General features: G+C 35.6%; 1 protein-coding gene across 1 annotated transcript in view; it reads left to right on the top strand.

Moving 5' to 3' along the window:
- ODAD2 (outer dynein arm docking complex subunit 2) overlaps window positions 1-22,653 on the top strand; it is a 66,610-nt gene that overhangs the window by 30,970 nt on the left and 12,987 nt on the right. The window contains exons 11-13 of the mRNA XM_039709809.1: window positions 1,109-1,223; window positions 12,513-12,701; window positions 13,287-13,508. Of these exons, the coding sequence (XP_039565743.1) occupies window positions 1,109-1,223; window positions 12,513-12,701; window positions 13,287-13,508 (526 nt within the window). The remainder of the gene's footprint in view (window positions 1-1,108; window positions 1,224-12,512; window positions 12,702-13,286; window positions 13,509-22,653) is intronic.

The raw sequence follows: 22,653 nt of genomic DNA, 5'->3' as shown, positions 1-22,653 counted from the left end.
TTAATTTTATAGTTAGTTTTAAAATTTCCTGGCAAAGCATATATAGTGAATACAAATGAGATGCTTTACCTGCTGTTTTTAAGCTCTCTTAAAAATGTGTTTTGAATTCTCTTGCATTTACAATTAAAGCTAGAAACACATTATATGCAATGGAATTTTTTTACTTGTGAGGTTAGACAATGAAGGTGTCCTTGCTTCTCTTCAACTTCAGCTCATCTGCTTTGAGTTTAACATAGTTTTTTGAAAAAAGACATGTTGGTAAAGGCTAGTAAGTTTTCTCTGACCTTCTTTCTATTTAGGGCTTTCATTGGAGCCTAATGTGAAGTTATGATCCCCAAGCCTGATCGATACGTAAACATAACACAGATGGTGTAGAGATGATTCTGATGCTAATTCCTTTTTCAGTTAGTCATGAAGATACTTTGATTATAGTATGTTTAAATAGTTATAACATAGTGCTCAGTGTTGGTCTTCTTAGGAAGGAACATATGGGAAACAAGTTACACGTTATTCATGCCCAACAAAGGATGCTCTGTAGTGTGACCATTTTAATTTCTAATGCTTGATTAGAAACATAGTTTTTTAAAATATGTCATAGAGCAAGGTAAATACATTAAGCATAGACTGAATAAAAAGTTAAGTACATAGTTTTGGGCATAAATATTTGTTTTGGAAAGTATTTGTTACTATATGAAAGAAGCCAGTATGCTCAAACTCAGATTTCACTTTGCATGTAGATCATTAAAAAGTCACATGCTTGTTTTCACATTTATGAGTTCTGGTTATAATGTAGCTTACTTTATCTTCCATAAGCACTCTGAATGACAGTGCTGGAAAAAATAAACAACATTAATGAGATTTAGTTAAAAAACATTCTGTCTTTACATCAGTTATTGGCACCCATCTGTTATAGTGGGCGCTGTTTGTTGAGTATGTTGATGGCGATTAGCTGACAATAAAACACAAGCACTTGCATAAAGCAAAACAGTATGTCAGAATCATGCCAGTGTTTCTTAGAGCAGTGTTCCAAACAAACTGATATAATTTGAGATTCAACATCGTATACTCCATAATTAATGTTCCCTTTTTTGGTCTGTTTCTGCAATAGGATAATTGACAGTCTAGATGGAGTCCGTTTGCTATGGTCATTGTTGAAAAATCCTAACCCAGATGTTCAAGCAAGTGCAGCTTGGGCTCTTTGTCCTTGTGTTGAAAATGCTAAGGTAAGAAAGTATTTAAAGTAACAGTTTTGTTATATATATACTCATATAATTTTTATATTTGGATATTTTCCAGCAATACTTTGCTCTTTGCTATCTACACTCTCTTTATTTTATTCTGTTAACTGCTTAAAAAACATGTGTATTTACTTTTCAAAAGTGGATAGTCCTCCATTTAGCACCCATTATATAATCTCTATTGCCTTTACAGTTTTCTGTATTGACAAATATATTTATCAGTACCTAAGCTTACTGTTCCCAAATAAAGCATGATGAAAAGCTGACAATGCTGAAAACAGAAAGCTTCTACTCACAGGCTATGAATAGTATGGGTAGTTGTAGTTGTTCTCCACTGTGGTCTACTTCAGCTGTGTTCTCAAGAGACCATCATTTGGTTTTAGAGCACATTTTAGACTCAGTGCCAATATAATCTTCAGGTTTTCTGCTCAGACTGCCAACAAAAAGTGCCAGTTGTGAATAGTGGTGGTTGTGCAGGTCAGTTGTGTACAGAAGACTGAGCTATTCATTTATTTCATGTCAGTTTCCAAACAGAAATAAAATAATCCAAATAGAGATAAAATAATTAGAGGATAAGCTGCAAGTCATCTCTCTGAATTGTTAGCATTGACATATGATAAAATAAATCTTTTCCATTAGAAGTTTCCTGGTGTACTAACTTTATACCTTAATCCTTGTATGGTACTTGCTTCCATCTCTGATTTCCTTCTATATTTAATGCAACATTTGCATCTTTTCTCTACTATACCAGAAATACATATCCTTCCACACAGAATTGGAGATCCTGACTATGTAAAGAATAGTAATACCTTCAAAGTGCAAGATATCTGTGGCATCCTTTGCAGGCAGTTTCCTGATTGGGATTGAGCACTGTGTGGCTGCTATTAATTTATGTAGATGATTCAATGATACAGATATATAGATATAGAGATATGTGGATATATAGTGAGAAAATTTGGTGTTGTTTTTTATAACTCAGGCATTTTTTATTTCTTCCCAATGATTTCTACAATGGCAGCTTGCTTGTAATTTTTCACACATGCTGGTTATTCTGGATTATCTTTTCATCCTTTTTTTTTTCTAAATATGCAGTAAAGTATTTTGGTGCCTAATGGTGCTGTCTAAACATCTCTCCTCTGTAAAGATACAAATATAACTGCCTCTTTCTTGAACAATATTGCTATAACTGAATTTTAAAATACTACTTGATCTCAGTACTGAGGTAATACTTCTTATGTATAAGACTCTGCAATTTGAAATGCCAGGGTAGAACTGCACATTGCTAAAACTTCCACTAAAAGCACTTTTTCAGAAACTAGGGGAATAGAGGACAACTACTGAAATTATACATTACATGGATTTTTTTCTTCATTTTTTCCCTGGGGTGTTTGATGAGTGCAAGCTATGTACACTCTTAGTGTAGCTATTCTCCTTTCATCTCTCTTGGCTGCCTGCTCTAATGCTAATCTGTGATCCCACAAAGAGTTCTTTGTGTGACACTGAGGCCAAGTGGCTCACTGAAACAAACCTACCAATAATACCCTTTCCGCTGACGCTGAATAGAAAGAAATATGTATAAAGCAGCAGCTCCAGCCACACTGAGGAAGTACAGCAACTATTTCTATCTGAAGAGAATTTGGGGTTTTTTTTGTTCAAAGTTAACATTATTCAACAATTTACACGATGTTCCGAGGAGCAGTTTGTTTTATGCAGTACTTGATTCAAAAGCAGCAATAAGTACATGACTTTAAAGGGTTATGTGTGTTCTGGCCTTTCTAAGCCTGTACTTGGGACTGCAAACTGTGTTTCAAATAGCTGTGAGAATGGAGTCCGTTTTCTTTTTGTGTTCTTTTGTGGAAGCTGTAATGGTTTTCTTCTGTGTTGTAGAGGTTCACAGATGAAATTGAATTTGTTAGTAGTATCATAAACAAATTTTTGTAACAATGTAATGCGGCATCCATTTTTCTGCACAGATATTTTCATTTTACTACCAACTAAAAGGTTATTTTCTGTATTTTAAAAATCTTAGAAGCTAATCAAACATTCTGATAGGGAAGTTATTTTGTAGTATGTGATTACATGTTTCTTTTTCATGCTTACTCTCACCATAATCTGTTTAAGAGTACTTCCCATAGAATAGAATTTTATCAGTATGATGTAGCGAAGTGATATTGTTTGTTTCAAATGAATTAAAGGAATTATCTTAATAGAAGCAGATTCTTATTAATTAGTTCCTTACTTCCTAAAGGAAAAGTTACTACTGCAGGCACATTGCTAGTAGCAAAGTGTAAGTGCACTGTCCAAGAAATACAAATGATTATGAAAAATGAGTAAGAGAAGTCTACTCAACTCTGTTGATGTTGGAACAGCAATATTTGGTTATGATGCTTCTTTGAAAAACAGTACTTGTAATGTTCTCCCAACACACATCAGCCCAAACATAAACATTTGGAGAAATTCTACAAAGATGTAATTTGGGCTATTATAAAAATCACCCAAATGCATTGTGCCAATAAAAGGAACACTGCCAACTTGAGTCTGTATGAAAATTCCTATTTCCTCACAGAGGAACTTTCTACTAGAATCTTCAAATAAATTAAAAGAGAAAAAAAAAGAAAAGGGAAAAAAGTTATAGAGGTTATTTTCTGTCCTCATATTTAGTAGAGTTTTGGGTGCAAACATTAAAATGCAAATGGCAATATCAGGCATTGTGTTTTTCTGTCCCATGTGTCTGCATATAAACTTTCAAGTTGCAATTTTAGCCTTATTATAGCTACAAGTGTGAGGCTTTCTCAAAGAACTTCATTAAGCCATCTGTGTATAGAGTTGTCCTGGTTTCTGCTAGGGTAGAGTTAATTATTTCTCAGTAGCTCTTACAGTGCTGTGTTTTGTCTGTCAAAATAATTTAAGTAAAGAGTCAGCGACTGAGGGTTTGAAAGTCAAGAGAGAGAAAGTTACTCTGTTTTATTAAAATTTACTTGTGGAATGACATCTCACCTTTTTCTGATATATTGTGGTTTCAGTTCTACAGGAGACTGTCATGGGTGTGATGAAAGATGAGACATCTAAAGTTGTCTGTGTATTTATTTCATAAGGGGAAAGAGAATGCCCATGCTGACACAAAAAAACCCAAAATGAAACCAGGTTTAAGAGGGAAGGGTCACAAAATGGGTATGTTTGAAGGTCAATTAGTGTTCAGTCCTGCAACAATATTATATAATGAGGAAGTGAGTTTTGCAGCAACCAGCCTAGAGTTAACCTATGGGTAGAAAATATGTTGCTGATGACCTATTCTTACATAGATTTTCCTTGTTATGGAAAGTTTAACATAACCATATGTATAAAACCACAGAGGGCATTTCTTTTCTAAGAATAACAAAGAAATGTAGTTGAAGTTGGAAATTCTTCTAATATTTAAAAAAATAGTAAAACCATTTGCTGTTTTAAATATATTAAGATGCTTTGATTGCACATTTTACTTATTTAAAACTGTACTGTATAAAGATAATTGTGCTCCATACTGCACGGTGTTATTCCTTTGTTTTACATTTTGAATATTTTAGTTAAGTACTACCAATGCATTTTTGTTTTTGTACCATTCTTGGGTTAAGCCTTAAATGTCAAAATTCCCTGGTTGTGTATGTACAGCATTTTCCAATTTCTTTGTTTGCCTTGCTGTGCTTCTTGCAATTTTACACAGAAACCTTGGTTCAAACTTCGTGCTCTTACTGCTCTCTTTCCATTTTTCTATTTGTTTTCTCTAGACATTAGAATTTTTTGCATCTGTCATACCTACTTCTCTGTATTTGCTCTCATTTGATGCAGTTTTTACTCCCTGGTATCTGGATTTAGTTCTTCCAAATTTTTAAGCATTTTTTATTAACAAGCATCAAAAGTGTACCATAAGAGAGACAAAAAGGAGTTTTTTGCTTGCTTCTGAAGCCTTTCAGAGAACCAGGGACCTCAGAGAGTTAGGAAGCCCAGGAATCCAGACCTGGCTTGGTGAATCCACAAGTGACTGCTGTGCTTGCAGGGTATGTACAGAACCAGCTCATGCAGTGACTCTTGGCTGCCTTGTTAAGTGAATTGATTCTCAGGAGTTCTTTGGGCCTCCTGCAGACACGTTGGAGATCTAAAATGACTGACATAGAAATTGCCCTGGGTCTTTAATGTCTACAAATATAGGAGTCCAGTTTCTGTAAAACACACAGCAGTGGAAGCCGGGAAGCAAAGGGTGTATCAGTATCTCCCTCACGCAGAGGACTTGGGCCCTGAGTTCCATGCAAAGCAGCTGCCTGATAGCTTGGAGACCACAAGAAGCCAGAAAGCTTAGGAGCTCCTGGAGACCTGGATTTCCAGCTGTTTGGCAGCCCATCAGGCAAGAAGTCAAGGATTCTATGAAAACTAGAAGCCAAGGAGCCTGGCAGGCTACTCATCAGCCATCTGGCTGACAAGAGAAAAGATGAAGAGACATGTTGGTTATTTAGCCTGCCTTTCTGCCTGGTTTCTGTCAAAACTTTTCAAGAAGTCATTGTGTTCTTATGGAAGATTTTGATTCCATTCCATTAACATTTTCTGATGGAATACTGTTCCACTGGAAAATATTTGACCAGCTTTTCTTGTAGCTTAGTTTATTAAGAGCTACACATGCTAGTCAACAGCTTGTTGTGTACCTTCTTTACTTTTAAATCTGATTCACTGATTGGATTTTGAAAATCTAGAGAAGGTTTAAACGCTATCCTCCTCTGATTTTTTTTCCACCCTTCCTTTTTGTCCTTGTCACTCTTTTCCTCTCTTTACCCTCTCATTTGCCACTGGGATCTCCATAGGTCTTAAAGCAGGAAAAGAGCGTGGAGATCATTCTTTCATTTGCTACATAATATATACCAGAAGATTTCAAGCAATCATTTTATCAAATGATGAAACTTTTGGCTGAACTAAAACATATTTTATACTTCATGCTGCTTGTTCAGATTCTCAGTGGTCTGTAATGATGAGTGGTACAACATGATATGATTGCCTTCTTATATCCCACTCTGTTTCTGGAACCATGCCAGACATGCAAAGACAAGCAATTACTGTTTTAGCAACTTCTTAGTTTGTGTTGTCACTGACTTGATTGTTTAACTACACCATGCTTGAAACATTCTAATATTGCTGTCAGCACTTCTACAATATTAAATTACATATTAGTGATGACTATCTCATAAACCTATTAATGATTATAAAAACTTTGCTTAGACACATTTGAATTCATTTAAATCCAAAAACAATTGAAGTAATGTTTTCTTCTAGTTATTCAGTGTTGTTTCTCACACATCCATTACTTAAATGCTCCTCAAAATAATCTAACATAATTGAGACAACTGTAGCATCAAACATAATTGAGACAAGTGTGGCATCAAAGGACTTTGATATTCATTGTTTCACTTCTTATGTGGGGAAAAAAAAAGGATTTTGGCAATTGCCCAGTAATGAACTTCAGGTATAACCTGCCAGACTGAAAAGTAAGGAAAATGACAGGACTAAAATTTGCATTAGTGACTAGGTAGACATTTTCCCCCTAACGTTTTTAGAGAACTTGCATTGCATGCCTTCTTGAGCTGTATTCTTGGATAATTGACTTCACTTTGGTTTCTTGAAAGTGTCAAGAGCAATACAGTTGCCAAGTGTGTGATGATCAAATCCCTGAAGAGAGAGGAAGAAATTCTGAAGAGGAATTGTACTCTTACAGCCTATAGAGTAGCATTGGAACCATGTCAAAGCAACTCTGCTTTGCTGCTTTTGCTTCTTCAAGGTGAAGAGGACACAAAAATCCATGTTCGTTGTCACAGAATCACAGAATCACAGAATCACAGAATCATGAGGTTGGAAGAGACCTCTAAGATCATCAAGTCCAACCTATGCCCTGACATCTCAACTAGACTATAGCACCAAGTGCCATGTCCAGTCTTTTTTTAAACACATCCAGAGATGGTGATTCCACCTCCTCCCTGGGAAGACAATTCCAGTGCTTTATTATTCTTTCAGTGAAAAAGTTTTTCCTAATATCCAACCTGTACCTTCCCTGACGTAGCTTGAGACTGTGTCCCCTTGTTCTGTCAGTTGTTGTTCTGTCTGCTGTTGTTTTCCCAATACATTGCGTTTTCTCACAGAAGAAAAGTTGTGAGATGTAGGGAAGTAGTTTAATCTTAGAAATACTTCTTCATCTGTTCTGGAACAGTGGAAGCCTCCATAACTGTATAGACAGGAATAAAATTAGCCTTAAAATATAAAGTAATTTTATCAATATTACCATTGAATTATTTAATAAGAACAATGAATAATAACTTTCTTATATAAATTTTGTTTTTCTTTTTCACCAAGCAGCTGTAATATAGAAATTTCTTTCCATTTCTTTATTTTGAACTTTAAATTGATTTGTGCACTAGAATGAGAAGTTACTCAGTGGGAATAGCAAATGGAAAGGAAAAGTTTCCTTCATTAAAGAAAATGTAGTTTAAAAGTGACTCTTGATAACTAAAGTTTGTTTGCCCAGCCATACCCTCACTTCTTTGTGCAAAAGTAATTCAATTTGTCAAATTAGCTTTGAGTCCTTAAGCTTTTTAAGGTGTCCTGATATTATTTGTCTTTAGTGAATATAGAAATATTACTTGTCTTTAGTGGAGAAATTTTATCTTTCAAGTGCAGTGTATTTTAAAGATAACACAATATATTTTTGTAATAACATGTTTAGCTTTACATCTTTCAAATAAAGAAAACAGTTTGCACTTTGGAAGATATAAGATGGAAATTATGTTATGAAAGAAGCCAATAGTTCTTCTATGAACTTCCTGTATGTCTCAGCCTAAGACTGATGAACTTTGTTTATGTACTGAAAATAAACACAAAAACCATAGAATATGACGGTGAGAAAACGCAAAAATCCCAAATGTTCTCCTTATATAAGTATCACAAAGATCAAGTCCTGCAAATTCCATAATAGTTTCTGCTCTTGATTAGGAAAACTGCAAAGCTGGTCTGTCTCACAGTATTTTGCTCTTGGCTGAAGCCAGTATAGATGTAAGTGAAAAGGGAAAGTTAACTGAATCTTGTTGATAGTCATGCAGGCCAGCAAGATACAAGTATGTAATAAGAGTAGGGGGATGAGGCTTTTATTGACACTGCAGGTAACTTTTCTGGCCTCAGCATCTATGCCAGATAGGTGTGGTTTTACTGCTTGAGATTGCAAACTCCTCCCCTTGAATCCAACTTTAAAACAGTATTTCTCATACTTTCTGAGGATAAAAGCTTCACTCTGCGCTACTTAGAAGATGTGGTCACATGAAGTCATGAAAGATTCTGTCATCTCTTCCTTTCTTCTTTAGCCACTTGAAACATAATTTAACAATCCACATTTTCTCATGTGTCATCTCAGGTTAACTGTTGCATTAAAAGGTATAATAATTATGAAGATATAAAATGAAGATATCTCCTGTTAGTACAACACCCTCTTCCCCCTTTCAGTTTCTTTTTAACATTTTTATGACTTCTATGTCTTTGTGTTTGGCCTCTTACTTTGGTCAGTTCAGGAAATATTGTTAAAACAGATGCATTCAGCTTATCCTTACCATAATCCATAAACCATATCGTTACCGTATTTTGTGCACACAAATATATACAATAAAATTGTGATGTATTGCTTGTCAGTGATTTTATCAATGTTTTTCTTTATGAAGACAGTTTCTTAGGCTTTCTTCTTAACAGTTTTTTCCCTACCTAATTCTACCTGAACAGCCTTGTTAGGACAACCAATAAATAAGATTTTGTTACAATTGGTAAGGAAGTGGGACACGTGGATAAAGTATAGTACAGATAAATATGAAAGCTAAACACACATCTATAGCTGGAAATTACAAACCTTTTGAGTTGTCTGACAAAGTAAGTTGTTTGTCAATTAATTTAGAAGGTGAAATTTAAAGATTGCATTTTTTTTGTAATTGAAATAGAAAGTCAAGAAGTATTTCCAAAGACGTTATATATTTTTTTTCTCTTACATTAATAACAGCAGATGAAATGAAAATAAAAATGCCTGAGAGTATTTGAAAACTAAAATCACAGAAGTTACTTTACACTATGATCAGTACCTGATCATTAATGCAAAGAACATAGATTCAGAAGAATTCAGTTGTGGCCTCTGCAATTACAGGCACAAATTAATTCTTTTTGAAATATTGAGGTATGGCAATTGAATATAATAAATACACATATTTCAGTTTAGAAATATATTATACAAAGCAAGTGTGTGGTTTTGCTTAAACGATATGAAAAACATTTTCTTTGTTGCTTAAGTTTCTCAGAAAAAAAAGAAATCTTGTACATAACATAATGGATTTTAAAGCTCTTATTTTGGTCCTTCTTTCCGCTCATTGTTCTTCAAATTTCTTGCTGTTTTGCTTTTCTCTTTGTCTTGCACAGACCACCAGACTACACCCACAGTCACATTTGGGAAACGTCCCTGACATGTGGTTTCTGCAGTTTCCCTCTGCTTTTCATCACTGGTAGAAAGCTCTGTCCTTGTGTTTACTTGGTTTCACAGATGATTATTGAAACTCTTTTCTTTGTCTTACTGCTGAATTGTTTATATGTTATTCCATGACTTTAGTGGGATGTGCTCCAGTACCAAATGTGGAAAGTATAAGCTTGTCAGAAGAGAAATTCAACAAATAGGGCTATAATCACCTGGAAAGAAAATATTTACAGGTATAAAATCTTGGTATTGGTTCATTAGGATGAAATAAAGGCTATTTTATCTCTTCATGGAACATCTTTCTAAAGCAGGAATATGGAAGTATCTGGACCATGCAGAAACACAGAATAATGTTCAGGGCCCTTTCAAATCTTGGGCCTTGTACTGTTGCATTTACCTGTTGAACAGAAGAATTCTCATCTCTTGAGGCAATATTTATACACAAGGTAATGCTGTGGTGACCTTCAAAGTTTGGAAGTAAATATAAAATATTTCATTTTCTTTTCTTCTCACATGTCTGGTAATTTAACTTCTAGCCCTTGAATACATGTAGGTAAGAAATTTGTCTGTAGAAAGCTTTCTCAATAACCCATTATATATTGCCTTGGGTTGAATTTTAAAATTTCAAGACAAACATGAAAGCTGATATGAGCAAACAGTGTTTTAATTCAGGTGATTGTCTGTAGATGCATTACATTGTGGTATGCATACACTAGCAATTACAGAGGAACATTTATGCAGGTGTATCCATGGGAAACCCTCTGTAAACCCACCTGCCTCTGCATGCAACTCACATTGTAATAAAGCAGCAGAGCATCACCCCTCCTTCTCTTTCTCTACTGCTTTTCTGAGCCACAAACCTGTATTGTCCTTCTTCTGAATTCAGATTCTATTTTAATTTCTAAAAGGACTTCTTTTATGTGTTGATTTTGGGGGTTTTTAGGACTTTTGCATTAAGTTTACTCTTGAATGCTGCCCTTTTTCCACATGCTGTGGCTCCTGTTTTTCACCCTTACACAGTTTGGCTTTAAGCTCTCCCTTCCAGTCTCAAGATTTGTTCTGCCTGTAGCAAAAAATGTTCCATTCCCAATGGGCCTGCCCACTGCTTTTGCTTTCTGTGAGAAGGAAACATCACAGCTAAGAGTTCTGTTTGACATTTAGACCTAGAACTAAAAAAAGATGAATCTGCAGCATCTTATGAAATCTTCATTTACCAAGTCCAGGATTTGATGGATTTGCTCAGCAAAACTAACACAATACAGTTGGACTCTACTCAGTTTATAAATCAGCCCCCCAAAAGAAATAAATTTAATCAAAACCATGCTTGGTCTTCAGGGTCACTCCTTAGCCCTAGGAAAGTTCATATAACCCATGTTTGCACTTACATGAAGTCCACAGAGTTTCAGGAGAAACTGAAATTAGTCTAGTAGTTTTCATTGAAAATTCTCCTATTGGCCTGTTGAAAGAAACAAATAAAAGTAATTCCACTTGCAGACCTTTCTTTCCATCCCTGCACATTTATCATCACTGCGGAGCACAAGCTGAAATTTATCCTGTGAGGTTACTGCCAGCCATTTGACCACTTGACTTGTTCCAATGTAATAAGAATTTGACACCAGACTGTCCAATGCTACCTCCAGATGTGCCACCATAACATCACTTCAAGAAGTCTGTGCTCAGGAAATTTCTAAATCAGAGAGAATACTTTCATACTGAATAACCCTTAATGTATTTTCTTTTTTTTCTTTGCATTTGCCTAACATGTAAATTTTTTGAGAGCCACTGCAATCCTACTCCAAGGACTTTCAACTTCTCAACTGTACATTGTTTAAAAACAACTTTGATTCTGAACATGCCACCTATAATTTCATCTTATGATCCCAATTCTTCTCCTAGAAGAGAGATCCTGGTGTGCCTTTCCCACTCTACTCAAGGTTCTGTACATCTATATCACACTGTTCCTTCTTTTTCTTTTATTACCTTGAGTGTTCTAGTTGGTTAGTCATTCCTTCTGCAGAACAGTTCCCTACCAGTGATTATTCTTGTTGTTTTTCTCTAAACCTTTTTAAATGTTATGATAACTTTTTGAAAAATTGACCAGATCTGCCCACTGTATTCAAGATCCAGGTATGCTGTTTCTATTTCATTTTTATGGGCAAATTTAGACATTTTTCCAGGGTAGTTTTTTTGTCCTTTATTCACATTCTACATTGATTTTTCATACTCTGAGGTGCACCATGGTTCTCCCACAGTTGCTGTCATGACTTGTGTAACTTTCCCTCTTAAATAGTCCTGAACACTCATTGGCATTGATACAAGAAAATAATATTATCATTCCTTTGTCTTAGCTGTCAGACTAAATGTAGAAAACAGGAGACACTTTGAGAGCCTAAAGTGTCTGTTGCTGTGTTAGATGCCCTGAGGTGTGCAAGGCACCCATCTGGCCACTGATATTACTGATAAGTGAGACTTGCACCCTTCTAAAGTGACAGCTGGAGATTTTTATACCCTGCGGTATGAAAAATGATAGATACCTTTATTTAGGCACTGAATTTCTGGCTGTATGGTGGTATGTAAAACAGTGCAACTCTCACACATCAATCAAAAGAGCTCCAAGTTCCAAATAGCCATATTCCTTGGTGAAGGCAACACAGCAATAGCTGCAGTTTTGAATGAATATGTCATGCCAATTCTCTTTTTTAAACATTTGCATATAAATACTGATTGAATATTTTAAAACTATGTTTCTTTTGATTCTCATTTAGAATTCTGGGGAGATGGTTCGATCGTTTGTTGGCGGCTTGGAACTGATAGTCAATTTGCTAAAATCGAAGGATAAAGAAGTTTTAACAAGTGTATGTGCAGCCATTTCACATATAGCTAAAGATCAAGAAAACTTAGCTGTTATGACAGATCATGGAGTTGTTCCTCTGTTGTCCAAGCTAGCAAACACAGTAAGTAACATTTAAAGGTATCGTAAAAAGCGTCAGAATTTCTTACTTCAGACTGCATTATGCCCAGCTGAAGGGTTATGACAAGAGCAGTAGATTTTGCAGCAGTTACAAGGAAGAGCTGTAGCATCATTCCTCTTTGGGATGTATATTGGACATCAAAACAGTCTGTGTCTGCTGCTAAAATTGGTTTGGAAGAGAAGCTTCATTTTAATAGTTACTGTTGCAGAATGTTGCTTTGAGAGGTGCAGCTGCTATATGAGAAAAGCACAAAGGGTTGAGAAAACAATTAATCCAAACATGTAGAAGAATCTCACTGATGGGGCTATATTTTACGTTTTATTGCTATCTTATCTAATTTCCAGTCAGTCTAAAAGTACATTTGAAATAATATAAAAATTCACAGCACTTGCTATAAAAAGAATATTAAGGGACTTTAATGGCTCTGTGCCTTACAGCTCTCTCCAGTTTTAATTGTACTGCAATTAAATTGGGATGCCTTAAAGATGTGTGGGAATACAATTCTGCTTTCTGGTGAATTTTTTGTTGTGTGTTGACTTTAATTTGTTATGTTTTTACCTTCCTCAGAACAATAACAAGTTAAGACGTCACTTAGCAGAGGCCATTGCCCACTGTTGCATGTGGGGCAGCAACAGAGTTGCCTTTGGAGAGACCAAGGCTGTGGCTCCTTTAGCACGTTACTTGAAGTCAAAGGATCCATTAGTTCATAGAGCTACAGCTCTGGCTTTATATCAGCTTTCGGAGGATCCCAACAACTGTGTCATCATGCATGAAAATGGAGTGGTGAAGGTGAGGTGGAAGCTTTTTCTTACTGGGGGCTCAAACTATTGAAGAGGTTTGTCATGGTCAAAAAAAGACATCTTTAATTTGAAATAATTCTTGAATACTGCTGTGAACCTCAAATTTTCTAAACTTTATCCTAAAAATGTTTGGTTAATTAGTGAATTAGGAAACAGGATTTTGATGTCAAAAATATGACAGCTAGGTGGCTTTTGACAATGGAAGGATGATGTGAACGTTCACCTTTAGACTCAACTCTGACCTAGGCTGGTAGTGGCATGACATCAGCATTTTGTCATTCTCATGTGACATTTGCTAAAGAAGTTGGGTTATCTTAATGGATAGTTGCCTAATATGGCAGTAAGCCACCTAGACATTGAGTGTAAGTGGAACAAATTAAGATACCATCATACAAAGGCTTAGTTTACGTGGAGCTGTTTTGGTGAATTCTGAATTTACTTATAAAATTCTTATTTTAGGAGTTAAGCATAATCACATTCTGCAAAGATCTTAGAACAAAATTTTCTTTCAAAAATATGTTTTTAGCTAAGTTTTGTCTTACTGGTTGAAGGCAGAAGAGTTACTATTTGGCACAGGAGAGATGAGCATTATGGCTTTAGAGACAGAGACAGTAGGAGTTCTCAATTTTCATAAATTCCCTGAAAGATTCACTGTATGCAGACCTTTCATTTTTCTTCATGTTCAGCTAAATGTATTTACAGTAAGAGTTGATTTATAATGTGTTATTATTAATGTTGATTTATGCCTGCATTTATGATAGTGTACTTCATTGTGAGCAGTTTCAGTTCTGGCACACTTAATGGTCCTGAATTATCATGTATTCACCTGTGCGCTGTTGGCTTTAAAGGATCCTCTGATCAAAAATACTTAAATATTCAGTTTAAGGCCCAATACTTGAGCTTACTCAAATCTAAGTTATGCTTTCAGCACTGGAGAGTAACACCTTCCTGTCACAGTCACATACATGGGCTATACAGCACAGAGGGATATATGCTGTACTACAGCATTAGCATTTGTTTGCTTTTTAATCTCGCTTCTCTCTGTTCAACTGGCAGAATCCATTTTCTGAGCTTCTGTCATCTGTTTTCTTTCATTTTTTTATGCAGATTTCAGGTTTTATAAGTTGCACCACATTGATTCTAATGATGCACATTTAGAGTCATTCTACCTTACTCTAGGTTCACCTTTGTTTTTCAGTCTTAATTAATGTGTTTGGACTAATAAAAAACATTAATTTGTACTTCCAGATAAATAGGGATGTACAGAAAAATATAACAATTTTAAAATATTTTTTTATTATTCACAATATTCTGGATTTTCCAGATGTGCTAGTCCAAGTGCTTTTGTTCTGTGTTGCCAGAGCTGAGCAGATCATGGAGCAAATCAACACATGCACCATGACAGCTCAGGGCACAGATGACCAATCCACCAACACTTCAGAGCTTGACTGCCTTGCTGGCACTAGTGGAATTGCCATCAAGAACCAATAACTGGAGTTTCAGAAAGGCTAGATGGGCATTCCCAGATGGCACGGGGCGTGGGTCTAGATTTAATTCCAGAAATGCACGAGTCAGTACAGGGCTGAGTCTTGCCTGGTCTGCTCAGTTGGTCTGCCCAGCACGAACGAGACAGCAGTTGCAGCACTCTGTCTGTGCCATTGCATATCTTTGCTCAGTGGTTCACAGTAATGACAGAATGCCTGGGTGTCTCCATTCTTCTAGCCTCTCCAGTGAATAGTTGACTGAAAGCATACTTTGTATTTATATAGAGGTTGTTATGTGCAGGTTATTCCAGGAACAATCATATTTTTTCTAGGAAACTTGTTTGGATTAGTTTGATTTTTTTTCATCTTTTACCAGATATCTGGTGTTTCAGTGATCATGCACAGTTGGATTAATGTCGCAGCCTCTGTAGTTGCAAATGGGTTGCCTAATCCCAGGTGTTCTCCAGCACATGTTCATGTGCTGTGTTCACATACAAAGAATGTGTGATGCTTCAGGGAAACATTTAGCCTGTGTGAATGACACAGTTGCTGAGTGCTTTAACAGTCAGTCAGAGACTTTCTCAAAGCATTAGACTTTCTGACCATTCCCTATTCAATGTGTATATACATGTTTTTGTCCAGGAAACTAGTAATAAAATTATAAACAGAAAATAATTCCAATCAGAAGGTTGTATTTCACATTTTGCTACTGCTTCAAACGTTTTTTGCGAATCACAAAACAACAGTGAGACAGAACCAGTGTTGGATATTTTCACCTATTTGTAACTGCACCCAAAATACATTTACTTTTGTCAAGTGGGTCTATATGATAGAAATTGTGGGAAGTCACTGGTGTATGTCAGCTGCCATGTGAAATTCCAAGGAGACAGGGATTTTGGAGGAAGTTTAGAAAGGCAGTTTATGAAGTTATTCTTTTATGTTCAGTTCAACAATCAATGTTCTTATGACCGGGAATGGAACAATGGTTATGACCTGTGACAGATGAATAAATGTTTTCTTTCTACCAAACACCAGAACATATTTCCTCTTTCTCAAGTAAAAACTCATGGCTGTGCTGGAAAATAGATTTGCATTTTCAAAGATGCAGTAATGACTTGTGGGACACTAGACATCAAGATAAATTGATAGACATCAGAGTGAGGAACAGGTGTCAATTTGCATTCAAGATTGGAGACAGTCTTCCAGAAACCAAGGAGGAAGAGAAACCCCGTGGGGGTTTGGCAGTTTACAGCTGAGATAAACAGGAATATCAGGCAACATTCTTTATACTTTGAGTCTGTGACCATTATAGAGAAAATAAGAGAAGAGAAATAGGAAAGTTCACAGGCAACTGAAACAGCACCAAGCCATCACCACTCATGGAAACAGTAGAACATTTCCCTTAAAGCTATTGCAGAGAAACAATGATGTCCACCTGTATTTGCCTGCTGCTGAAAACTTAGAACAATCAAGCTTGTACATGAAAAAGAAGTCTAACTGTGAGCTAAAGAGTACAGGTTTATTACAAGGGAGGCCCTTGTAAGACAAATTGTAAAACGACTGGGGAGGAAATGGGAGACTAAGGAAGTGCAGTTACTTTAGTAGTGAAAAGATGAGTGTAAACATGTTTTAAAGGAAGAAGTAAAGTAATCAGAAGATGCCAAAAAGTATTTAAATCATTTTCCTACAGACCATGTCAAGATAATACAATGCTACTCTGTGCTACAGTCACTCTTTTTCTTGCTTATGTTGGCAAGCTGTAGATTTGGATTGTTTCTGAAGTGAGTGAGTGAGGATGGGAGTGTGATAGGACAGGCACCCATGCAACTGCTCATAATATACCTTCTGAAAGGCTTCAGGTATTAAAAAAATTCAAAGTATATATGTGTGAAAAACATGCAGCTGATTATTCCTGGTCATTCTTCCTTCACAAATGATGGAAGGTGAAAGATAATCTCTTACGGAAGTTAATTTCTGCTATTGCAGAAGTTAATTTCTGACTTTGTAAGTGATATAAAGGATTTGGTTTTGTGGATGATAGTGATGATGATGATGATGATGGTGATGATGATGATGATGATGATGATGATGATGATGATGATGATGATGATGATGATTTCTGTGTAAAAAAGGTCTAGGAAGTTTGAATGGCTTCATCATCTACAGGGTTGAGGCCAGTCTTTTATTATGATGCTAATGAGACTGAGAAGTCTCTGAGGAGATTATTAAAGTAATGAAAAAAGTAAGAACAAGAGAAAATAAGCAGCCAAAGTCAGGCTGTGGAAGAACAAAATTAATCAAATTAGTAATTCATCTTAACTTTAAATGTTTACACAGTGCACATGCCAAACTGAAATAGTCATCCCAATTCTTACAATAGTCAAGGAAGAAGAATAGATTTTTAGCGTTTCATCTCTTTTAATTTGGACATTTATGCAAAGATAAGGCACCTTGGTTTCTACTGGCAAAATTTTCTGGTCTCCTTTGGCTGTAAAGACAGTGTAGGTTCAAAGGTTAGAGCTGCACATCTATGCTGTAGGTATCTATGTTTAATGGGGTGAATCCCTTCCAAGGCAGTGGAGAACTTTTAAAAATGAGCATACAGTCCATTTCATTATTAGATAGGAATTACAGAATTCTGAATAACAGTGCAATAAGAAAGAGCTATTAAAAATACTGATTTTTCTTTTCCTAGAAGAATACAGATGAGTTGAATTTATATGCTATGATGGTGATGAAACTCAATCTGCCCAGCCGTAACTGAAGAACACTTTGAGTATGATCTAATAATGCCAGATGTTTTAAATTAGTGGATCTAACTAACTTGAATCCAAGGATTTTGAAAGAGATCTTTGGAGTATTAAGGATGGATTCCTTTCATCTAACTTTGGCCACTTTTAGGAATGGAGTTTAAAGTAGTCTAAACTAAGACACCTTCTGTAGGCAATGGAAAGAGAGAGACACCTGCAGACTTATCCCAGCTGAAAATAGATGCCCAAGATATTTGCAAGGAATAGACTCATGAAAGTGTCTAATTTTCTCCACTGAATGTAGAAAGAACCTAGGTGACTAGCTCAGACTAAACAGCTAGCTTTCAGACAGCTGAATTTAAATTAATATCCTCCTGGATGTTGATTTTCAGCAAGCTTGTGGTACAGGGGAAGTTGCAGGGCTGGAAGAGAGGTAATATGCCAATATTTCAAAAGGCCAAATAAGATTATAGTCTGGTAAACTGGACACTATTCTCACATGACATACTTGTAGGTCTGTACATTATAATACTGGAAGGATCATTTTAATGACTGAGTCTGACTAGCCTTGCTCATGCAAACCAGAGACATTGCTTCATTTTTTTCTGTTTGGAATAGAGTATATCTTTTAGAAAAACACTGACTCTTTACTTAAAAAATTCCAGCAATGGAAAATCCACCAGAGACATCATAACTTGTTCCAGTAGTTAAATACCTTCCCCATAAAAACATTTGCACCTTATTTGTAGCCTAAGGTTTGTCTAGCTTTATCTTATGCAATTACATGTATGATGCTTTTGCTTGGTAAACTGACAAGCCCTGCATAACTTCCATTCTCATATACATTCTTCTTGAAAAAAATTAAATTGCTTGTCTCATTGTCATATTTTTTAATTAGCTAGGCAAGTGTAATCGCTGATGGAATTTCTGTCTTTTGAATTCTTTAACTATATTTTGTGTCAGTTCTGAATTTTTTATTTTTGAACTTCCTTTTTGGACTAAATTGTGACATACTTCAGAATAAAATTCAGTATTCCAGTAATATCTGTATGAATACTTAAATCAGGTAAAATAACTTCCCTTTTTCTATGTAAGCTCTGTTAGAACATCAGAGATTTTCTTTATTCTGTTTGGCCACAGTATTTCCCTCAAAGTTTGTATTTGGTCAATTTTCTACTTTGATTTTCATGTCTTTCTGGAAATGGATCCACAGGTTAAACCTTCATGCACAGGAGTAAAAAAATCACCAGTGAATTTAGACATTGTCATGTAAGATTTTAATTTTTGTCAAAATACTTTATAAATGTCAAATGACTTAGCTCTCATTTTCGAAAGAATAATTCACAATTCAAAAGCAGCCACAAGATATTCAGAGACCAACACAGTAACTCTTCTTTATGCCTTTAAATGCCTTTAAAACAAAATATTGCCTTTCCACAGTAGAGGACTGCAGCTTTGGCAGAGATAAGATTCATTAGAAAACTGAAGGAGTTTACTGGCTGAGAAAGTGGTAAATACTTTTGAATTATAGAGACACAAGTTTATTAAGGTCTGTGAAAAGAATACCAGTGGCTTGGATTGTAAAGGGTGAAGCTAAAAAATGCCTGTTCTGCCTGCCAAGGAAATTCTACCTTTACAGGTACCCAAGCAGATGGTACAGAAATATTATAAAACATTTAAGGAGATCGTCCCATTGAGGTGATTGCCAGTATCTTATACAAGGATCCCTTGATGTTTTGACTTTAAATTTCTGCCTGAATTCTGAACTAATTAGCTAAGAAATAGTAAAGTTATTAATTTTTTATTTATTTTTTTCTGTGTACTGTGATGATTCTTAAAGGTACTGATCACAGATAAGGGGTTCACTTTGCTAGGGAATGATGTGTACTTGCATGAGAAGCAGATGACTCCAGAAAACTTTCAATTTAAATGTAACACACAAGAACATGGAGATGAACAAACAGAACTGCTAGAAAAATGTTTATGTGTTCATATTTGATACTTCAAGCAAACCAGGATACATTTTTAAAACTTCTAATTCATAACTGCCATTCAGTCATCTTAAGTAAAATACAAATAATGAATACTGACTGTAAACTTTTTGTAAAAATCTAGAACCACTGGAGAGGAGCCAGTCACCCAGACTTTAAGGCACTCACACCATATGGGAACCATAACTGGTGCTGTTGTCAGGGTTTTGCATGTGTGTGCCTGTGCTGAAGGCTACATGAAGTCGAAGTAAATTAGTCTCTGTTTAGCTTTGCATTGTTCTGAACAGCTTTTATTTTCCAAATTAATTTAAAGATGTATTTCTGTGCTGCACTATGAAAAAGTTAATTTTCTCCTGTTCTTGTTCCATTGTACGTATAGAACTAATTATTTTGGGCTAATGATTAATGTACATACCTGAAATGCAGGTGATCAGAGGTTTTGTTCATGTTCTGATATTTTTTACTGTTGAAAGTGTCTCTCCAGCCTACCCATGCATAGAACTGACTTTTAGCCTTACTCCATGGTCTGGTTTATTCTATTATTTGCCCAACATGGAAGTGCTCTTATGTTTTCTTATGTTAAAAAATACTAATGGATGTCTTCTGGAATATCAGGTGTGGTAGCTTATAAGAACATCACCAGGAATGCTGAAAAGTAAGTTTCAACTGCTTGGTACAATAAAGTTGGCAAAGAAGACACTCATGCTCTAAGAATCGAACTTAATTTGTATAATCATACCTTTTAGGTTTTTTTTAATTGTCTTTTCATCAGGGTATAGCCTCAAGAAATGCATGGAAAGGGAGGTGGGGAGACCATGGATGTGTTAAGCTGGGGCTTGTTGGTAGATTGGTTTTGGTTTATTTGGCAAAGAAGGCATAACAGCTATAATCTATCTTCTGAATCCTGTGTGGAGATAATATGAGGTATCTGTGCTTTTTGAGTTCAGTTCTTAGTGGCAGAAAGGTTAGGCTCTTCTATTCCCTTGTGATACTCCAAGATATAAAATCCGTTTGTTTAACCACTATTTCTGAAAGTTATTGTGAAATGTAGATTTCATATTTGGAAGGTTTTTATAATGACTGTGTTAAAAAATACAGCTTCTGTAATTTATTGTGCAGAGCTTCCAGAAAACTGGTCATTGTTTGCTAAAGTCATAAATTCCTACAAGAAGTTTTGGCTAACTTTTTTATGTTCAAAGACTTTCATAAGACCATCTTTGTGAAATAAATAGATGTGAATTACAAAATGTGGAAGACAATTACTAGTAATTTCTACTGAAAACATTCTAAACCCAACCTGTTATCACATACTATATTTATCTGGAGTATAGAAAATGAAATAGAAAAGCACTGGCACCCACTTCTTTAGGAGAATTTGGCAGCAGGTTTGATTGTTTTCTTGTGGGGTCCTTTGATGAGGACAATAAATACACAATATGGAGTTTTACATTATAAAGCAAGGTTTAATATATCTTTATAAATCAATCCAAAGTATTTAATGTAATATCTATGCAATAATACTTTTGGGGTATAGTAGTATTTATTTGCAATGTACATTTTTTTGTTGTAATTTTATGTTTAGGAAAACCCCCTTTGTAACTGTAATGGTTTGCTCTGCTCAGGCTCCACAGTTCAGGCTGGAGATACGGCGTGTCTGGCACATACTCCAAGCTGATGCCTGTTGCTTTTTATAACAGTTGTTACAGTTCTTGGACATCAAGAAAGAGGGCACTAGATTCCAAAATTTCTGCATGTCTGTTGTCTACCAAAAATATGCTAAATCCCTTTACCCACAAATGTATCGATCACATCACACTTACATCTTGGATATAAGAGATTCCATAAACTAAGTCACATACTGTCGTGTTTTGTTCCATTTCAGAAGGATTAATGTAAATTGACAGTGTTACACCAGTTTCCATTGCGTTGGCAACTGCCAGGTTGCTTTAAACATTTTGCTTACAGCTTTAGCTTCAGAAAGCAGGAGCCAGTAGCTCTTCTACCTTCATAATGAGCAAAATGTCACCATTCATAAAGTAAGGGTACTTTTATGTAAAACATTTTGCTTTTGCACCATTGGCAAAGGTAATGAAGTTTGGCTTTAGTATAGATTAAGCCTCAGACTTTAGATTACTTTTTCAAAATTTCACATTACTGAAGTTTATGATATGTAACAAGTGTTCTGTTAAAATCTGGCTGATTGTGGATAGGAGAAAACAGCAGCCTAAGGGAGATCAGCTTATTTTTGCCCAAACTCTGTGCTTCAGGAGATCTCTAATTTTGTAACATTTGGATAACAAACCTAGAGGCTGGCATAAAGCTCCTCTTGGCACATTTTAAACATCTTTTAGTCTTATAAAAAGAAGCTTGTCCCACTAAGCTGTACATTTGTTGGAGCTGTTTAACAGTAGCTGTGCCCTGCAGCTCTTTTAGTGATAAATGAGCCATTTCAAATAAGGGCAATTGCAGCCAACTGTGCAGAAGGAATCATTAAAAAAATTTAAATAGACATTTTTGAAGCTTCAAAATGCACAAACAAAGTATGTTAAATCAAAATATATGCTGCTCCTTTTAATGGAAAAGATTGCTACTGGCTAAGTCTGCCAGCTTCAATAGGTGTGCCAAAAAGCCAAGGAATCTGGCAGAATCTGCAGATAGCAGTTCCATCTTTCATCTATATTTCTTTTCTGTATTTATCTTGCTTTAGAAAATGCAGAGAATGTCTTTTCCTTCTGACTTGGCGCTATTTCCAAACCACAGAAATACACAGAGCAGCTTCTTGCAATTGTTTAGCTCCCTGCACCAGTCTTATCCTTGTGACTGTGTGAATCATTTCTTTCTAATTTGGCAATCATAAGAAAGAAGAGCATTAAAATATTTTTATGTTTATGGAATAGTATCTTAGCTGA

Source organism: Passer montanus, unplaced genomic scaffold (genome assembly GCF_014805655.1).
Source record: "Passer montanus isolate IOZ18808 unplaced genomic scaffold, ASM1480565v1 scaffold10, whole genome shotgun sequence".
In the NCBI taxonomy this organism is placed as follows: Eukaryota; Metazoa; Chordata; class Aves; order Passeriformes; family Passeridae; genus Passer; species Passer montanus.
Note: the sequence above shows the minus strand (reverse complement) of the source record. Positions and strands in the feature narration are given on the sequence as shown.